Below are 17,984 nucleotides of genomic sequence, written 5' to 3'. Positions count from 1 at the left end.
ACACACACACACATATATAGATGCGTGTGTGTGTGTTATATGTACACACAATAGCACACACTCTCTCTCTCTGTCTGCACACACACACACACACACACACACACACACACACACACACACACACACACACACACACACACACACACACACACACACACACACACACACACACACACAGCGGAAGGAGAGCCCCGAGGCAGGGCGCGTGCATCTATGTGGTGTGACGGGCGTGTTTGCTGCGCTGTTCATTGTCAGCATCGTCGCATGCCCCGCCCTCTTCATGGTCGGCTTCACTTCCGCTCGTGACATCCTCGACTTCAGGTGGGCGAACGTGTGTGTGTGTGTGTGTGTGTGTGTGTGTGTGTGTGTGTGTTCCTTCGGGTGTTCCTTCGGGTGTGTGTGCATGTTCGTGCGTGTGTGTTTGTAGCTGCGCAGTCTGTGCCATTGGCTGTACTTGTTCTGCGCCTTTATGCAATCCACTCGTCGCTGCATTGGTGTTTGGCTGATTGGTTCCAAGCATTGCATGCATGCGTGCATCACAACGCTTTGCTTCATCGCTGCTGTTCACACATTGCTTTTATCTTGTTATGTCTTTCCCTGCTTGCATCGCCTTGTGTGTTGACAGCGATACGCAAATTGCCGTCGTCTTCATCCTGGCATGTGCGTACCATGCACTCTCACAAGCGTGCCGCACCAGCGCGTGTGTCTGTATGCATGTTTGCATGCGTGTGTCTGCGTATGCGTATGTCTGTGTCTGTGTGCGTGTGTGTGTGTGTGTGCATGCGTGTGCATGGCTGCATGCGTGTGCATGGTTATGTGCAATCGACTCACATCGTGCATCCCTTTCTTGTTTGCTCTCGTCACACACACACACACACACACACACACACACACACACACACACACACACACACACACACACACACACACACACACACACACGCACACACACATGCACACCAACAGCTATATTCGCGCTGCCGCTTCTCATCTTCATCGTCATGTTCCTCCTCTTCATCTGCGGTTCGTTGTTGGAACAATGAGAGACAAGCGCAGAGATGAAGAGGGGCGGGGGTGGGCCTAGCACAGACAGCCACACGCTCACACATAACCCCACACACTCACGCACGCACGCACGCACACACATTCACATGCGCTTGCACTTGCATTTTGACCGCGTGGTGACGCATGTGCTGAGCGTTAACTTTCATTTCATGCCCGTGCATGTGTATGTGTGTGTATGTGCAGAGGAGTGCGGGTACGACTCGACCAACATCGGCTTCAACTGCCAGGAGGACGCGTGCTGCATCTGTGACGGTGACGCATGCTGCGAGAACGATGGCGATGGCGGCTGCTGCGACTGCGACTGTTGTTGACAGCGCTGCCGCTTGTATCTGCTGCGTAATCAATCGACAAGTGCATGGTGTGTGTGTGTGTGTGTGTGTGTGTGTGTGTGTGTGTGTGTGTGTGTGCGTGCGTGTGCGTGTGCGTGTGCGTGTGCGTGTGTGTGTGTGTGCGTGTGCGTGCGTGCGTGTGTGTGTGTGACCTTGCTTGTTTGCGTTTGTTCGTGGTCGTTGCATGCGTTCCATGTGCTCCTCTGTTTTTTCTTCCTCCTCGCCCTCGCTTGTCTTCTTTGTAGCCGTCCTTCATTGGTTGCTGCTTCCCTTTTGCTGACTGTGGTGCATTTGCTCGCCTCCCTTTGTTTTCGACCCTTTCACTGTCTGTGGGTTCTTTTACTGTTGTGGTGCATGATAAATGCAAGAGTGCATGCTGGCAGTGGACAAAGCAAAACGAACCAAGAAGGTGCGTGCTGTGAAAGACAGGGTCAAACAAAACGTGTTGCTGCACGCAACACTCACGAGTCCATACAAGTCACAATCAACGTAATCAACGTGTCAGTGTACATGCAAACTGCACATGTTCTTTCAACGTGTCAGTGTACATCCACCCAGTCAACATCAGCCAAATACCATCACCTGTGCACGTCGCGGCCATCCGCGCGTGTGTCACAGTACGCCACGTCAGGAGAAGGCCTGCTGCATCAGGAACTGCGCAGCCAGCTCCACGTTGCCGTCTGTCATACGCAAGGCGTGGACAACCTGCTCGTTTGTAAAGTCGCCCAGCGCCATCAGCTGCGCAACGTCGTCGTCAGAGTACTTGGGTGCGCTCGCGCCTTGTTGTCCCGTCGCTGGGCGGTTGCAAGGGGGGGGGGAGGAGTTTACGGGTGAGAGTTGGAGAGTGGGGAACAACACAAGTAAACAGAGAGACGGAGAGACAGATACATACATACATACATACATACATACATACACACATACATACACACATACATACATACATACACACATACATACACACATACATACATACATACATACATACATACATACATACATACATACATACATACATACATACATACATACTTACATACATACATGCATACATACACACATACATGCACACATACACACATACATGCATACATGCATACATACACACACCTGATGATGATGACGACGACTGCGTGTGTTGCTGCTGGCCCTGTTGCTGCCCCTGCTGTTGACCCTGGAGCTGCTGCTTCAAGCGGTCCTCGCGGTCGGACTTTGGAATCTCGGCCTCGGAGAGGAACGGGGTGGAGTTGCCGGAGGAGCCAATGACGAGGCGGTTCTGCTGCAGGTCGATGATGCACTGGTGCCGCTTCAGCATGTCCAGGCCAAGCAGGATGTCCATGGGCTGGTTCTCCAGCACGGAGAAGGACACGGGGAGGTGGTCGCCGCCAATCTCAATCTGCGCCATGTGCACCCGGCCAATGATCTTCTGCTGGCCGACACCGACAGCCATACCCTGGAACCGGCGGTCCACCAGGCGCATGAGCCCGCAGCGCTCCGCACACGCGCCGCTCATGATGGTCATCTGCGCTCCACTGTCGACAAAGGCCTTGAGCGGCACGCCGTTTACCTTGACGTTGATGTACAGCATGACCACGCTGCCAAAGGCCTCTGGCATAAACTCCAGGGCGTCCTGCCTGGCGCGCTCCACGTTCTCCAGCTGAATCTGCTCCTCAATCATGCGCTGCGCCTCCATGTCGAACGGGTTTGCCTCGAGCGCGCGGCGATGGCGCTCCATCTCCTGCTCGCGCCGGCGGCGCGCCTCGTTGAGCTCCTTGAGCTGCTGCTCCATGGAGGCCCAGTCACGCTTCTCGACGGCCTCGGCCAGCTTTGGGTTGTTCTGTTTCAGCAGCGACAGCGCGTACGGGTTGTCTGTCATGCTGGCCACCAGCTCCTCCGCGGACTGCCGCAGCTTGGACTTGGGCGCCTTGACCTGGCTCAGGCCCTGCAGCAAGCTCTGGATCTCCGTCGTGCTGACGGTGAGCACGTCGCCGTCCTTGAGGCCCATCTCCTGCAACGACACCTCGTCCCCGCTCAGCTGCTGTGTGCCTTTGGAAATCACCATCTCTCCCGCGCTCACGCCAATGTCTTCCTCCGCAAGCGCCTTGAGCATCATGAACGGCAGCTCCGCGTCCAGCTCAAGCACCACATCCTGCCCTGTTGGGCCTCGAAGTACCAAGCGCATAATCTCTCTTGTTGTCTGTGTCGTGTGTTGCACGTATGTAACATAACGTTGTCGTCAGTTTTGTTTGTGTGTGTGTTTTTTCGTTCGTAATGATTTGTGTGCCTTCTTGTGTTGTGTGGATGACGTTGCTTCTGTCCACATGTCCAAGCTGGCTGTCGCACTTGTTCAGTGCTGGCTGTCTCCCTCCCTCAACCGACCTCCTCCCCCGGCTTCGTTTCCGTCCTGTGCCTGTCTTGCACGTTCGTGTTTCAGTTCATTTTCAACACGCGATCAAACGGAAAAGGGAGGCACACAGAGGGGAAGACACAACGACCGACGACAGCGCAGCACAGCGCTTAAGCTGTGGCGGGGACCTCATCGAGGCGCTGCACGTAGGGCTTCTCTGGCACATCCTCCTCCTTAGGCTCACGGATCTCAAGCTGTTATCGCAAGAAAGAGGAGAAGGTGGGGGTTGGTTTGCATGTGAGTACGGGGTGTGATTGATGAGACAAAGGAAGCGGAGCTTCGTTGAGACACCCAACAGTCACAGCAACATTGCAGCAGCAACAAGCACCAGTCACAAACTGACGCACAGACAAGCGCGCGCGCACAGCGCAAGAGGACGCACCGTATCGGGCAGAACAGTCGAGGGGCCGTTCCTGCCAGTGGGGTCGTATGGCCGCATAATCTTGACCTTGATACCAAGCACACCCTGACGCAGAAGAACGTGGCGGACGGCAGTGTCGATGTAGTCCTGCACATCCAACATTAACCATAATGTAAAAACGGCAAAGGAGCAGGGTGAGCTCAACAAGATTGATCACACAGCGGTGACGCACACAAGTCAATGCCAATAAAAGCAGGACAACGTAACCACAAGCGCGAGAAGCCAGGATCAGCTGCAGCGCATGCGCGCGTTCTCTCTCTCTCTTTCTCCCTCAGCATTCCCATTCCCTTTCCGGCCGTCAAACAACACACTGCATCTCAACAAAACAGCATATGGCAGGGCTGTGGGACTAACGCGGGTGGGGTGACCAGCAGAGATCATGAAACCGTCGTTAAACTTCATGCTCTTGGCACGCTGGGCACGCAGCTTGCCAGAGATGATGACCTCGCAACCCTTGGCACCGCTCTCCATAACAAGGCGGAGCACACCGTAGCAGGCACTGCAAGAAAGGAGAGACAAGGGCATGTCAAGTCAGGGAACAAGCGGACTTTTTCAGCATGTTGCAGCGGCGCATCCTTTCTTTTCCGCCAAGATGCGACACAATACACACAGGCGTGCGCGACAGCAAAGGAACAACCGCGCAAAGACACGTACAGCACACACCAGGAACAGGCTTGTGTTGCTGCGACTCACCGGCGGACGGCAAGACCTCCGAGCAGCTTGTACCGGAGGCTCTCGCACTGTGCCATGGCGCAGAGGCCGCGGTTGGCGACCTTCTCTGCGAAGAGCTCGACGTTGTCCTTGAAGCCGAAGCGCTTCTTGACGAGGCCGGTCAGCTCACGAATGCGGCGGCCCTTCTCGCCGAGAACCTCCTGGGTGCGGGTGGCGAGGATGATGATCTCGGTACGGTTGGGGGTCTTGCGCACCTCAACACCGGCGTAGCTGATGTGTGCGTGCGTGCGTGCGTGTGCGTGTGAGACAAGTAGGGAAGAGGAAGGTGTGCGTGCGTGCGTGTCCTTGCGCTTGTGTGCATAAGGTCCAAAAGGCGCGATTCAAACAACAGCACAGCACAGTACGCGCAATTCAAAGAACAGCACAGCACAGCACGAGCGACTGACTCACCCCTGCTCGCCAAGGGAGCGCTGGAGGAACTCGTTCAGCTCAGACTTGAAGACGCCATCAGCGACGAACTAAAAGTGGAGAGAGAATAAGACAATGTGAGCATGAACATGTATGTGTGTGTGTGTGAGGGAGGGAGGGGAAAGAAAAAGACATGCCTGCGTGGCGTTGTGGGCAAACACGCGCGAAGAGGCAGTGACAATCGTTACAACCAATCCAAACGTGGCATACACACTCACGTTCAGCCACACACACACGACCATCGATACAAACCAACCTGGCGCTTCTTGCTCATCTGTCGGTGGGCCATGGTGCTGGTTGCTCTGTGTGCGGTCTGAGAGGGCTGTGGAAGCACATGTGCACATAGTGTGTGTGTGTGTGTGCAACAGCAGCAGCACAGAAGGTGAGACAGGGTGGTCAGGTCGCTCAATCAAGACAAAAAAACACAAGAGGCAGACAACATCAAGAGGGGTGGTGATTGTTGGTTGCTGTGGCTGCAGTTGATGTGGGAGCGCAGGCTTCTAACTGGACCATCATCACAATACACCACTGTACATTCATCCATCCATCCATCCATCCATCCGCACGCTTCAACTTCCTTCCACAAGAACATCCCTCTTCACACACGCGCTTGCACGCTGCGGATCACTGCGTTCTCTCCGTTGTTGCACCTGCTGTACACCACGTCCACACCACATCCACTCCGCTCGCTCAACGGTGTTTGCTGTTGCTGGCTTGCTTATTCCACCACACGCGCGTGCACATCAAACCATCATCACCCCTCTCAAAGCCCGCGCTCTCTGCCACCAGCTCACCAACAACACCATAACCACAGCCAGCCACACCACACCAGCAAGCCACTCGCTCATCATCGGCGTACCTCGTGTGCTGCGGGTAAAAGGCAGATGCAAAGGTGGGTGGCTCAGCACCAGAAAAATTCTCACCAAGAGGATAATTTACGGAAGATGTACCTGATACCACGCCAGAGTGATATTCTGTGAAAGATCTGCATCGAAAGGACAATTTACCCGCATCTTCGACAAATCTTCCGTAACCCACGCGTCCACACCAACGATGATGCAGCAGGAACAGCGTGGTGTTCGTGGTCGCGGACGTGGCGGGGGTGTTGGACGTGGTGGCGGTCGCGGTGGCGGTCGCGGTGGCGGACGTGGTGGCAATCGAGGTGGCGGTCGTGGTATTGGACGTGGTGTCGGTCGTGGTGGCGGTCGTGGTGGCGGTCGTGGACGAGGTACAGGCAACAGCAGAGGCCGTGGCGGTGGAGATCGCAGCTTTCAACACCAACGACCACACCCTCCAGTGCACAGACCACAGCAACAACAACAGCAGCAGCAACAACAGCAGCAGCAGCAACAGCAGCAGCAACAACAACAACAACAACAACAACAACAACAACAACAACAACAACAACAACAACAACAACAACAAGAACCGCGACCCCAGCCATCTAAGCCGCAGCCGCCGCAGCAGGTGCGGCGGTTGCACATTGCTGGTGTGAGCAATGAAGAGGAGGCGCAGCACGTTGTTCGCTACTTGAAGCGATTCGGTGACGTGGGCGAGGTGCCCGATTTCCCCAACAGTGCGCCGGATGGCGAGTCACGCGGGTACTGCTTCGTCAACACCAACATCCCAAGCGACAAGCTGGCGCGGTGCCAGAACGCGCTCCATGCCAGCAAGTTTCGCGGGCTCACGCTGCACATTGCTCCTGCCAAGCAGCACTACACCAAGCGCCTTCGCCTGGAGAAGCGTGCGCTGGCTCGCTCACAGCGGCGCGCCAGGGCCCGCAGGCGTGCACGCACCGCACAGAAGCTGGCACAGGCCACCCTTCCGTCTGCCGTTGTGAACAAGTCGGATGCCGAGCTCGCTACCCTCCCCGGCTGGGCATCGGGCAGGTACGGCCGCGCTGTGCCAACCCTCACCATCAGGAACCCACGCGGCCGCTTCATGAAGGTGGAGGCGAAGAAGGTCACTCCGCGTCTCAAGATCTTCCGCGATGACGACGACAGTGACAATAACGATGGCGATGGCGCAGCAGGAGCAACGGCGACAGCAGCAGACCACGCGCGTGCCACCACGCAGACCTCACAGCTCTCCGACCACGAGCGCGAGGATCTCAGCGATGATGACGATGCACGAGTTGTGACTGATACAGCCAGTGCTGGCGAGCACGAGGAGGAGGAGGAGGAGGAGGAGAAAGAGGAGGAAGAGGCGATCGACAATGCTGCAGAGTCACCTGAGGACGCAGACATGGAGGACGAGGAAGGGGACGAGGACGCAGACATGGAGGAACAGGAAGACGACCGAGAGCAGGAGACGCGGTCAGAGAACGAGGAACACGGGCTAGAGTCTGACGACGACGGATGGGACTTTGATGACATTGAAGAGGCCAATCAGCCGCAAGCGGAGGATGCGCACGACGCTGCAACGGCAGACACAAGTGCAACAGCAACAGCAGGAGCCGAGCATGGTGATGCAATTGACGACGCTGCTCTTCAAGAGGAGACGACAAAACAGATGGACATTCTGTCAAGGATCCTTGTCCGCGGTCGGCGAGCGGCTGTGTCCTCTGCAAAGGCGCTTGCCGTTGCGCAGGGCGGAAACATGAAGGCAAGCGTTGCCTCAGACTCGGACGACTCCGACAACGAGTACATTGACGATGGTGGCGGTGCTGATGGCAGCAACGGCGCCAGCGCAGACCGCGACAGCCGCAGTTGGCGAAGCGGTGGCAGAGACAGCAGCAGGCGTGGCGGAGATGAGGGCCGGGGCGACCACGCGCACAAGCGACCAAAGCGGGACCGGTGGGAGCAGGTGATGCAGGCGCGGCAGCGGCAGCCGAGGCGCGGGTATGTTGGCATCAAGCGGTTTGACCCGCTGGCCGAGGTGGGCAGGGACGATCTCCTCGCCGAGAACATGCAGCAGTACCGCGACCGCCACGCCAACCGCAACGACAACAACAACAACAACAATGACGATGATGGCGGTGGAGATGGCGGCGAGGCGCTTGCGCAGCACGCAGCAGCGGCCGCCAGTGGGCAGCAGGGGGCGAGGACGCTTCGTGAGGGCAGGACGCCAAAGAAGAGCATTCTCAGCACCCCAACGCAAGGTGCAGAGGACGGCGGGCGCAAGAAGCGAAAGGCTGTGCGATTTGGCGGCGACGATAAAGGCGATGATGGCGATGATGGCGATGATGGCGATGACGCCGGGGCCGCCGCCAAGGACGGGGATGAGAAGCAGCCCGAGCGCTTTGTGCACGTGGCAGGCGATTTGAGAGAGAAGCTCAAGCCAGCGAGCGGCAACTGGCGCGACACAAACACCATCACCACATTCTCGTTTGGATTTGCCGGCATGGCGTCGGGAAGCAGCGGCCTTAGCAGCAACAGTGGTGAGGGTGATGGTGGTGGTGATGGTGGTGGTGATGATGAGGGTGGTGATGATGAGGGTGGTGACGTGGGTGCTGTTGATGGCGACGGTGGTGGTGGTGATGGCGATGTGTTGAGCCATGCAAGTGAGGGTGACAAGCCAAGTGCCAGTGCTACTGCTGGCGACGGTGATGGTGACGGTGCTGGCGGGCGGGATGCGGCGATAAAGGCGAACGTGCAAGTTGGTGCAGTGAAGGTGCTTGGGTCGCGTGTTCGCAATGTCATGTCAGCGCCGGCAGCGAAGAAGGAGTCTGCAGAGGCGGCCTCCGAGGCGTCGTTCTTCTTCCTTGACGATGACCAGCTGTCGTCGCTCGCCGCAGACAAGACGCGTGGGTTTGCTCGCGTGCAGGCGACTACGCAGCTCCGAGACCAGTGGAACGCGACCAAGGAGGTGAAGCTGCGGCAGATCAAGAGCATGAAGCGCAAGGCAACGCGTGCCAAGCGCTCCATGCGTAGGGGCACGCGCTTGTGAAGTTTGTGTGTGTGTGTGTGTGTGTGTGTGTGTGTGTGTGTGTGTGTGTGTGTGCGCGCGCGTGTGTGTGTGTGCGTTTTCGTGTCTGCATGCATGTGTGTGTGTGTGTGTACGCTTGGGCTTGCTTTACCGGTACAGTTGCGTTTTGTTGTATTATTGCCGTTTTGAAATGTGGATTAAAAGAGGCCTCTAGTAGCAGTCGTCAAGTGGGTTATGTACACGCAGGGTTGACTTGAAATACAACAGCAACAGCAGCAGCAGCAGCAGCAACGATGCAGGGAGCAACAGAAAAAATACAAACAAGCAAACAAACAAAACAACAAACAAGACAAAACAAGGTCAACAATCAACTACAGCACAGGGTGCCGACGTGCGTGCTCTGTGGAGCGAAACGGGAGCACGCCACACCCTGTGCTAGGGTAGATCGGCGTTGAGGTTCTGGTATTCTGGCTGGGCGTGGCGAATGCGGCGTACAAAGGGGTCGAGGTGCGCCAGCCACACGTCCATTTCCGCGCGGTTTGTGGCGTAAAAGTAATAGGTGCGTCGTGGCGCGTGAATGGCCAGGCATGCCAGGTCCGGGACGTGGGGTGGCCAGCCATTTGGTGGCGCCGTGTGTTGCCTTCCCTGTGTCATGCCCGTGCACTGATGCAGATCAATTGATCCCTGCAACAAAGCGCACGCAAAGGTGGGATAAAGGAGGAGGTGTGAGGCGAGTTGTACGTGTGTGCATGTGTGTTGTGCTTTGGAGTGTGTGTCGTGTACGTCTCGTGTGTGCATGCGTGTCGTGTGCGTGAAAACATGTCGCGTGTGTGTGTATGTTGTGCTTTGAGTGTGTCGTGTGCGTGAAAATGTCCCGTGTGTGTGTGTGTGTGTGTGTGTGTGTGTGTGTGTGTGTGTGTGTGTGTGTGTGTGTGTGTGTGTGTGTGTGTGTGTGTGTGTGTGTGGAGATTGAAAAAAGAGCAGCGTGGCTCATAATTGAACGTGCGAATAAACCGTGCGCACTGCACATCAATAGGGAGCAAGAATATGCGCTCACCCTCAACACTCGTCGGTTGTGACCTCGCTGCTTGAAGTACCTAGACATGGGGAAACGCCGCAGAGCAAAGCCATGTATTCATTCGAGGGCAGGAACAAGTTAAGTGGGGGCAGTGGCACGGGCCGAAAGCAATACATCCAACTGCTGGCATCAGCTGCAGGTCAACCAACAAGTGGGGTTGGGAACGATGAAGGGAACTAGCAGGAGCACCAGCCTTCTTCCCCTGCCAAAAAAAATGCTCATGCCATTGATGACTCGACAGACCTCAACTGGCCCGATGAATACAGCACAAAGTGGCGTTCCTGTATTGAATGTATGTGCATGTTTGTGTATGTGTTTGTGAGGAGGGTGTGTTTGTGGGGAAGGTGTGTTTGTGAGGAGGGTGTGTGGTGAAAGTGTGGGACGATCTCCCCCAGCGTGCGCGCGTGCATGCACAGCACGCACAGCACACACACACACACTCATACAGACTCAAAGTGGATGCAAATCAACCCAGCAAAGTCAACACACTCGCAAACAAAACACAAACACAGTCAGTGCGTGAACACAAACTTCAATGTCCCAAACACACACACACACACACACACACAAAGCAACCAAACACACACACACACACACACACCTTCCAGTTTTTCAGAATGGAGCCTTGTTTCATGAGCACGCCATCGTGAAGCGCTGCCTCTGCCTTGTTTAATCGCTGCACCACCTCCGGGTGAACCTGGTGCGACTGCGCCGCCATCCCTCTGTCGGTGTGTGTCTTTTCTGCGGCAGCAAAGAGGCGGAGGTGGTATGTGCGTGGAACAAGCACGCAAATTGCACAAGACTGAATTCAGCTGTGTTGCTTACAACACGACAAAGAGTAGCACGGGCGGTTACGTTCGTTTTGCGATTGCCACACACCAATCAACAAGCAACAAGCAGCAAGCGCTTGTTCGTTTGTTTGTTTGTTCGTCCACGACACACAAACCTTCCCGCTGCTGCTTCTCAGTTCTTCCCTCAGCCTTTCTGCTGTGTACGTGCCTTGTCCTCTCTTCTTGTTGGCGCCCTCGCTCGCTATTCCTGGCTTGTGGGGTTGACCCCTAGATTGTCGTTGCCTCCCCGGCCCTCTCACCTCACCTCGGCAACAACGGATACAAGCGACGCTGCCCTCACCCGCATCCCTCACAACGCACACACAAACACACACACAAGTCAAACAACCAAGCAACGTGCGGTGAGTGGTGCGGAATGTCTCCCACGGCCTTGCTTGCTTGCTTGTTTGTTTGTTTGTTTGTGTGTGTGAGCAGACGGTTGTTCCGTGCGTGGGTTGGATGGCGTGTCGTTGAGCACCCAGCAGCACGCACCCCCCTCCCTCCTCAATGATCTCTCAAAACAACAAAGCACGAACCACCGCGTTGGGAGCAGCCTGCCCGTCTGCCTCTCACGCATACGGCAATCATCTTGCATGGCATCATTTGTGCGCCTCACTCCTTCGCCTTGTGCACCTGCTTCCCTTGCCTTCCCAGGAAGAACAAACGCTGGTGCACATTGACAAAGACCACAACAACAACAACTACAACTACAACTACAACTACAACTACAACTACAACTACAACTACAACAACTACAACTACAACAACACACACACACACAAACACACAAACACACAAACAAACCAAACAAACCAACATACACACGAGCCGCCCATCTCCAGCATGAGCCATCCCAAGCCCGTCATCTCCGCCGCATCGAAGAAGCGGATGGAATCAGACGTCATGAAGCTGTGAGTCCTTGTACCGCCCTTGTCACACCAGCAGCGGCGTCCGACCCCCACGTTTGCTCTTGTTTCATGCGCCGTGCCTCATGCGACTATCTCTCCTCCTTCCTTCCGTCTTACGCTCACCTCTTGCTGGCATCGCCCTGCGTTTGTTTCCTTTGATTGCTTCGCTTCAGGCTCATGAGCGACCACGATGTTGCGCTGATTGACGACTGCATCAACAAGTTCTACGTCACCTTCAAAGGCCCCTCAGACAGTGCGTCGGCTGCGCATCACTTGCAACACATCACTTGCAACACGTTGGCACAACAGCTATGAAATCCAAACATCATCCTGCGTCTTAGCTGACACGCGCACACATGTCTTCGCGTTTGCAGGCCCATATGAGGGTGGCAACTGGAGGATCCGAGTGGAATTGCCGCCAGAGTACCCGTACAAGAGCCCATCCGTTGGTGCGTGCGTGCGTGTGCGTGTGTGACTGTGACTGTGTCTTCCCTTCTCCTTTTTCTTCCTTTCCTTTCCTTCTGCCTGGCTTGTGTTGCGAGCTCACAATGCGGGCTCACCATGCGGGCTCACATGTGCCGTGCCTGATGTCACGATTGCAGGCTTTGTCAACCGCATCTTCCATCCCAACATTGACGAAATGTGAGTGTGTGTGAGTGAGTGTGTGAGTGTGTGTGTGTGTGTGAGTGAGTGAGTGAGTATGTAGCAGACACGTGCTTCTTCTGCTGCTCGTTTGATGATCACAACATCCCCTCAATCTCCGCCACTGCCTCACCAGCCTCGCTCCACCTCCCAAACTTTCTTTCTTTCTTTTTTTTTTTTGACTTCATTTTCCCCACTTCAGGTCCGGCTCTGTGTGCCTCGATGTCATCAACCAGACGTGGAGCCCCATGTATGGTGAGTACAACCATGGCGCAGTGTTCATGCAACAAAACACAAGGGTCTGTGTGTGTGTGTGTGTGTGTGTGTGTGTGTGTGTGTGTGTGTGTGTGTGTGTGTGTGTGTGTGTGTGTGTGTGTGTGCATGTCTGCCTGCCTGCCTGTGTGCACCTGCATGTATGCGTGCATGAAGACAAACACGTGTGCATGGTTCAGCCCTCGTTTTGTCATCTTCCTCACGTGTAACAACACCTTCTTCTTCCGCCCTCCCCCGCTTCAGGTGTGGATGGACGAGTACAAGGAGATTGTGTACGACACGCGCGGGTTCTACGGAAAAGATCCTGGCGATCTGTCTGAGCGTCGCGCCATTCGCGAGCGCCTCAACTGCCACTCCTTCAAGTGGTTCCTGGAGAACGTTCACCCGGACCTTTGGGTCCCAGACATTCACCCAAAGTTTTCAGGCATCATCAGCGACCCATCCGTGAGTTTTGTAACTGTCATTGTTTTGCTATTCACTCAGTACGTACGTAAACGAACGACGTAGTGTGTGTGTGTGTGTGTGTGTGTGTGTGTGTGTGTGTGTGTGTGTGTGTGTGTGTGTGTGTGTGTGTGTGTGTGTGTGTGTGTGTGTGCTGTCTGTGCTTTGCCCTTCGCTTTGCACGCCCACTTTCCCCTTGAGTTGAAAAAGGCTTGATCCTTGTTGTCTGTATGTGTGTGTGTGTGTGTGTGCAAATCACCATCACACTTGCTCACACTCCAACTCTCGCTCACCAATACACAAGTGCACACTACACTGCACAACAAGTTAGCGCAATTTATTACCGACACAACCACCTACAAGCCAGGAAAGTCTGTTAGACGCTCCATCTCTCACCCTACCTTTCCCTCACACACACACACACACACACACACACACACACACATGTTCTCGACTCCCAATCTCACTCTACCTCAGCCAATCAGCACTTGGTCGCGCAGAACAACCGGCGGGTCAAAGTTTCCATGTTTCTGCTGCAGGGTACGCGAAGGGCAGAGCTTGTCGCCGCCGTAGTCCGCCCGCACACGAGGGGAGATGTCAACCTCCCAAAACTGCCACGTCAGCGTGCTGTTTGCATTCACAAGCAGGCGGCCATAGCCAGGCAACGCATACCGCTTGGCTGGAAAACGGTGCAGTCGATGCAAGAAAGAAGTCGATTTGGATGCTCTACCCCCGGGCTGTTAAAGTACTGTTAGACGCTCCATCTCTCACCCTACCTTTCCCTCACACACACACACACACACACACACACACACACACATGTTCTCGATCCCAATCTCACTCTACCTCAGCCAATCAGCACTTGGTCGCGCAGAACAACCGGCGGGTCAAAGTTTCCATGTTTCTGCTGCAGGGTACGCGAAGGGCAGAGCTTGTCGCCGCCGTAGTCCGCCCGCACACAGGGGGAGATGTCAACCTCCCAAAACTGCCACGTCAGCGTGCTGTTTGCATTCACAAGCAGGCGGCCATAGCCAGGCAACGCATACCGCTTGGCTGGAAAACGGTGCAGTCGATGCAAGAAAGAAGTCGATTTGGAGGGTGTTGGAAGTTGGAAGTTGGAGTTGGAGTTGGGGAGAGTAGGAGGGAAGGGAACACAACAGATGGCGGGTCTTGGTGAGTGGGAGGTTCGTACAACAGCGTTGAGCTTTGCGTTCACGATGCTAACACGGCGCGCAGAGGGGCAACAACAAGAATACATGTGTCCAAAGGCAGCAGCATGGAAAAGAGAAGATGCACAAGTGCGCACGCACAAGAGAGCACACACACACAGACACACACACACGCACACACACACGCACGCACACACACACACACGCTTACCATCGTAGTCGGGCAGGTTGTACCAGCTCTCATAAATGTTGTGGCCGCCTGTGCCCACAACAATGTGAACCGGCGCATGCGCTCGCACAAGATCATCACCGCCATCACCGCCATCGCCACCATCATCACCATCATCACCATCATCACCACCGACACGGGTTGCGTTGAGGACCGGGTAGGTGCGCTCGTACACGTGGTCGTGGCCTGCGAACACAACATCGACACCATAGTCGCGCAGCAAGGGCTCCAGCGCCACCCGCAGGTCGTGCATCTGCTTCAGCTTGTCCCGCCGCTCCTCGCTCTTCACCCGCCGGTGCGTGGAGTACAACGGGTAGTGCAGCACAACCGCAATCCACCGCACATCACCACCACCATCACTTCCAGTAGCGGTTGCGGCTGCGCGTTGGCGTGCGAGCCGCTTCACATCTGCCGCCAACTTCAAATCCTGCTGCGCCCACACCCGCTGTGCGCTGTGCGGCGAGAGGTCGGCCTGTGAGTCGAGCACCGCAAAGTGCACGCCGTATGCGTCAAAGCTGAACCAGTGGCCAGAGTCGGACCCGCTCGCGGCGCCCAGCAGGTCCGTTGGGAAGCGCTCTGTAAACGCGCTGAGCACGCGCGCGTTGTTGGCCTCGTGGTTGCCCAAGCACACCTGATACGGGATGTGGTTGACCAGGCCCTGCAGCCGCGACAGGTACAGGTTCATGTCCTCCACCTTGAAGGCGTAGCTCACATCGCCAGGGTGCACCAGCATGTCCAGCGTGTGGTCGTGCTTGAGCGCCTGCATCACAAAAGGTGCAGAGTACGACATGCCAATGTCGCCCACCACCCCAATCGTCGCAACAGCCGCGGACGATGCTGATGATGATGGTGATGATGATGGTGCTGGAAAGCCGCGTGTTGGCACGTGCACGCATGCAGTTGCGGTGTGAACGTCGCCGTTCCACGCGCGGTAGCACAGGCGCTTACCCTCCACGTTGTGCAAGACGGCAATCCAGAAGCTGATGTGCAGGGTCTTCTCACTTGTGCTCGGGCGCTGGCGTGCCACGAGCTCAACGGCACCAGCGGACGGCAGGTAGCGGTGCTCCTCTCCCGCTTCGTCGTTTCTCTCCTTGGCTCCGACAGCCGCGTTGTCGTTGCCGTCGTGTGGCGTCGTGGCTGTTGTGTGGAATGCGACCGTCATTTCCCGTGCATGTGTGGAAGATGCGGCATGGGATGTTTCCTCGCCATTGCTTGTGTCGTCGTGTTGTTGGTGTTGCCCGTCATGTGCCGCCTCGGAGCTGTCCTGTGGCGGCTGCCAAATGGTGACGTGTGGCCGAGAAACGTCTCCTTCGATGGCAAAGTTGAAGGACAAGGAGTTTCCCCTGTTGACCATGGCCAGAAAGACTTGTTGCGGTTTCTTGAAGGCAATGGAAGTCTCCGGCACGCAGGCGCAGTCATCGCAGCCTGCCAGGTAGCCATGGACGAGGGTACAGACGGAGTCGGGATTGCCTTCCTCATCCTCTGTTTCCGTGCAGTGCTCGTGTGCAGAGGAGCACAGGGAGCCGCGGCACACCATGCCCAAGGCACACACGCAATGCGCATGTCGTTGCGGTCGATGCACGTTTGCGCGTCCTTGATGGTGATGGTGCTGGTGCTGGTGCTGTTGTTTTTGTTGTCGCTGGTGGTGGTCGTCATTGTCTCCATTGCCACCAATCTTCCTGTTATTGTTTTCGTCGTCGTCGTCATTGCCAGCGGCGTCATCACCATCATCGTCGGCGCCACTACCGGCGTCGTCGTCAGCAAACAAGTTGTGTTCTGGGTGGGCAAGCGATGCCGAGTAATGCACCGTCGTGCCTTCCGGGCACATGGGCTGTTGTTGCTGTTGCTGCTGCTGCTGCTGCTGCTGTTGTTGTTGCTGCTGCTGTGATGTTGGTGGCCACACAGGCGCAGCTACAACCATGTGGGTGCTGCCGCCATGATTGAATGGCGTGCCCACCACCGCTGCCAACACCAACACCAACAACACCAACAACAGCGACGGCAACGACAAGGACGAGGACGACGGAGCTGTCATCATTCGTTCGTTGGCTTGTTTTCGTTGACTCTACTTTTGTGTGTCGCGGTGTCGCCAGACACGATGAAACTGAATTCAGCGAAGAGCGATGACGACGCTTCGATGCCCCGAAGTTGATTTTTTTCCCGTCTCTTTTGTTGGTGCTGTTGGCAAGAGGACCAGCCAGCAACTGTGACTGCTGTGTGTGTTGAGCAGCACACCCCACTCGCTCACACCACTCGCTTCCTCGCTCAGACCACATCGCACACTTCTTTCTTTCTTTTCGGCGCCTGACCTGTCCCTCCACCCCTGCCCCTCCGGTGCTGTACTGTACTGTCTTCCCTGTGTGGGGACAGACCGCCCTCTGTTCTTTTTCTTTTTCTTCTTCTTTTTTTTTTTTTCTTGTTCTTGTTGGTTCCTCCTCAACAAGCAAGCGAGCGCTTCTTTCTGGGAGGATGGCGTCGTTTTCGTTCGATGCCGATCGCCTCGATCTGGACAACAACAGCAACAGCAACAACAACAACAGCAACAACAACAACAACAACAACAACAACAACAACAACAACAACAACAACAACAACAACAACAACAACAACAACAACAACAACAACAACAACAACAACAACAACAACAACAACAACGGCGATGGCGGTGCAGAATCGTTGGAGATGACCGCCACTACCACTGGCACAAACGCCAACATGAATGGCGCCAACACAACCACACGCCACAACCACTCGTTCTCCGTCGAGGACGTTGACCTGGTCATGGACGCGAGTCGCGCTGGCCAGGAGCGGGAAGCACGGCAGTCGCCACCATCGATGAATGGGGTCGAGGTGCACGGGCTCATGGATGAGCACAGCGATACGGAAGAGCTGTTGGCTGGGGTGACGCGCGAGGAGCTGCTGCAGTTTCAGGAACAGCTGCCAAACGCGGTGCCAGATGCAAAGGTGCTGGCGCAGTCAGACCGCCGGCTGCTGAGCAGCTCCCACTCCATTCGGTTCTCCCCGGCCCGCGCCGCAACCTGCGACGCATATGCGCAGACCGATCCCCTCACCTTCGACAACCTACCCAGCCAGTTTGCTGCGAGAGACGCCATCGACGAGCTTCCTCGCCCAGGCACCACGCACGGCCGCCGCGTGTCTGATATGCATGGCCGAAGGCGCGTGTC

At 55.9% G+C, this 17,984-nt stretch overlaps 8 protein-coding genes across 8 annotated transcripts in view; 4 read left to right on the top strand and 4 right to left on the bottom strand.

The window, feature by feature from the left end:
- The window catches only part of PTSG_02492 (uncharacterized protein), a gene marked incomplete at both ends in the record, with an annotated part of 2,998 nt that extends 1,622 nt beyond the window's left edge, over positions 1-1,376 (top strand). Inside the window, 4 exons of the mRNA XM_004996926.1 lie at positions 179-321; positions 626-660; positions 967-1,023; positions 1,249-1,376. Coding sequence (XP_004996983.1) covers positions 179-321; positions 626-660; positions 967-1,023; positions 1,249-1,376 — 363 coding nt within the window. The remainder of the gene's footprint in view (positions 1-178; positions 322-625; positions 661-966; positions 1,024-1,248) is intronic.
- A 336-nt stretch (positions 1,377-1,712) lies between these two features.
- Positions 1,713-3,655, bottom strand: PTSG_02491 (DNA-damage inducible protein 2). Its single transcript, XM_004996925.1, has 2 exons — positions 2,505-3,655; positions 1,713-2,188 (listed from the first exon to the last, which is right to left on the bottom strand). Exons 1-2 carry the CDS (start codon positions 3,574-3,576, stop codon positions 2,022-2,024), a joined length of 1,239 nt encoding a protein of 412 aa, XP_004996982.1. The 5' UTR covers positions 3,577-3,655; the 3' UTR covers positions 1,713-2,021.
- Positions 3,656-3,804: 149 nt separating this feature from the next.
- Positions 3,805-6,246, bottom strand: PTSG_02490 (40S ribosomal protein S3). The gene is made up of 7 exons (XM_004996924.1): positions 6,222-6,246; positions 5,619-5,684; positions 5,345-5,412; positions 4,916-5,164; positions 4,577-4,721; positions 4,184-4,309; positions 3,805-3,995 (listed from the first exon to the last, which is right to left on the bottom strand). The coding sequence occupies exons 2-7, from the start codon at positions 5,649-5,651 to the stop codon at positions 3,912-3,914; spliced, it is 705 nt and encodes a 234-aa protein (XP_004996981.1). The 5' UTR covers positions 5,652-5,684; positions 6,222-6,246; the 3' UTR covers positions 3,805-3,911.
- A 169-nt stretch (positions 6,247-6,415) lies between these two features.
- Positions 6,416-9,303, top strand: PTSG_02489 (uncharacterized protein; the record flags this gene model as incomplete). Its single annotated transcript, XM_004996923.1, has 1 exon — positions 6,416-9,303. One exon carries the CDS (start codon positions 6,416-6,418, stop codon positions 9,248-9,250), a length of 2,835 nt encoding a protein of 944 aa, XP_004996980.1. The 3' UTR covers positions 9,251-9,303.
- An 80-nt stretch (positions 9,304-9,383) lies between these two features.
- On the bottom strand, positions 9,384-11,092 carry PTSG_02488 (uncharacterized protein). The gene is made up of 4 exons (XM_004996922.1): positions 10,909-11,092; positions 10,551-10,588; positions 10,287-10,326; positions 9,384-9,913 (listed from the first exon to the last, which is right to left on the bottom strand). Exons 1-4 carry the CDS (start codon positions 11,023-11,025, stop codon positions 9,665-9,667), a joined length of 444 nt encoding a protein of 147 aa, XP_004996979.1. The 5' UTR covers positions 11,026-11,092; the 3' UTR covers positions 9,384-9,664.
- Positions 11,093-11,195: 103 nt separating this feature from the next.
- Positions 11,196-13,974, top strand: PTSG_02487 (ubiquitin carrier protein; the record flags this gene model as incomplete). Its single annotated transcript, XM_004996921.1, has 8 exons — positions 11,196-11,499; positions 11,792-12,048; positions 12,219-12,298; positions 12,420-12,494; positions 12,648-12,687; positions 12,890-12,986; positions 13,204-13,404; positions 13,879-13,974. The coding sequence occupies exons 2-8, from the start codon at positions 11,981-11,983 to the stop codon at positions 13,972-13,974; spliced, it is 657 nt and encodes a 218-aa protein (XP_004996978.1). The 5' UTR covers positions 11,196-11,499; positions 11,792-11,980.
- A 274-nt stretch (positions 13,975-14,248) lies between these two features.
- PTSG_02486 (uncharacterized protein) lies at positions 14,249-16,720 on the bottom strand (the record flags this gene model as incomplete). Its single annotated transcript, XM_004996920.1, has 2 exons — positions 14,249-14,454; positions 14,782-16,720. The coding sequence occupies 2 exons, from the start codon at positions 16,718-16,720 to the stop codon at positions 14,249-14,251; spliced, it is 2,145 nt and encodes a 714-aa protein (XP_004996977.1).
- A 794-nt stretch (positions 16,721-17,514) lies between these two features.
- The window catches only part of PTSG_02485 (uncharacterized protein), a gene marked incomplete at both ends in the record, with an annotated part of 6,482 nt that continues 6,012 nt past the window's right edge, over positions 17,515-17,984 (top strand). The window contains one exon of the mRNA XM_004996919.1: positions 17,515-17,984. This exon is cut by the window's right edge and continues 105 nt beyond it. Coding sequence (XP_004996976.1) covers positions 17,515-17,984 — 470 coding nt within the window.

Source organism: Salpingoeca rosetta, assembly GCF_000188695.1.
Source record: "Salpingoeca rosetta unplaced genomic scaffold supercont1.5, whole genome shotgun sequence".
NCBI classification, from domain to species: Eukaryota; class Choanoflagellata; order Craspedida; family Salpingoecidae; genus Salpingoeca; species Salpingoeca rosetta.
Note: the sequence above shows the minus strand (reverse complement) of the source record. Positions and strands in the feature narration are given on the sequence as shown.

Coding starts and splice junctions, on each gene's coding strand:
- PTSG_02490 (XM_004996924.1), bottom strand. CDS start 5,651: ATGGCCCACCGACAGATGAGCAAGAAGCGCCAG. Junction 5,413..5,618: donor AGATGAGCAAGAAGCGCCAG/GTTGGTTTGTAT, acceptor CTCCACTTTTAG/TTCGTCGCTGATGGCGTCTT. Junction 5,165..5,344: donor CGCTCCCTTGGCGAGCAGGG/GTGAGTCAGTCG, acceptor CGCACACATCAG/CTACGCCGGTGTTGAGGTGC.
- PTSG_02488 (XM_004996922.1), bottom strand. CDS start 11,025: ATGGCGGCGCAGTCGCACCAGGTTCACCCGGAGGTGGTGCAGCGATTA. Junction 10,589..10,908: donor CCATTCTGAAAAACTGGAAG/GTGTGTGTGTGT, acceptor CATTCAATACAG/GAACGCCACTTTGTGCTGTA. Junction 10,327..10,550: donor TATTCATCGGGCCAGTTGAG/GTCTGTCGAGTC, acceptor CCCCATGTCTAG/GTACTTCAAGCAGCGAGGTC.
- PTSG_02491 (XM_004996925.1), bottom strand. CDS start 3,576: ATGCGCTTGGTACTTCGAGGCCCAACAGGGCAGGATGTGGTGCTTGAG. Junction 2,189..2,504: donor GTCGTCGTCATCATCATCAG/GTGTGTGTATGT, acceptor GCAACCGCCCAG/CGACGGGACAACAAGGCGCG.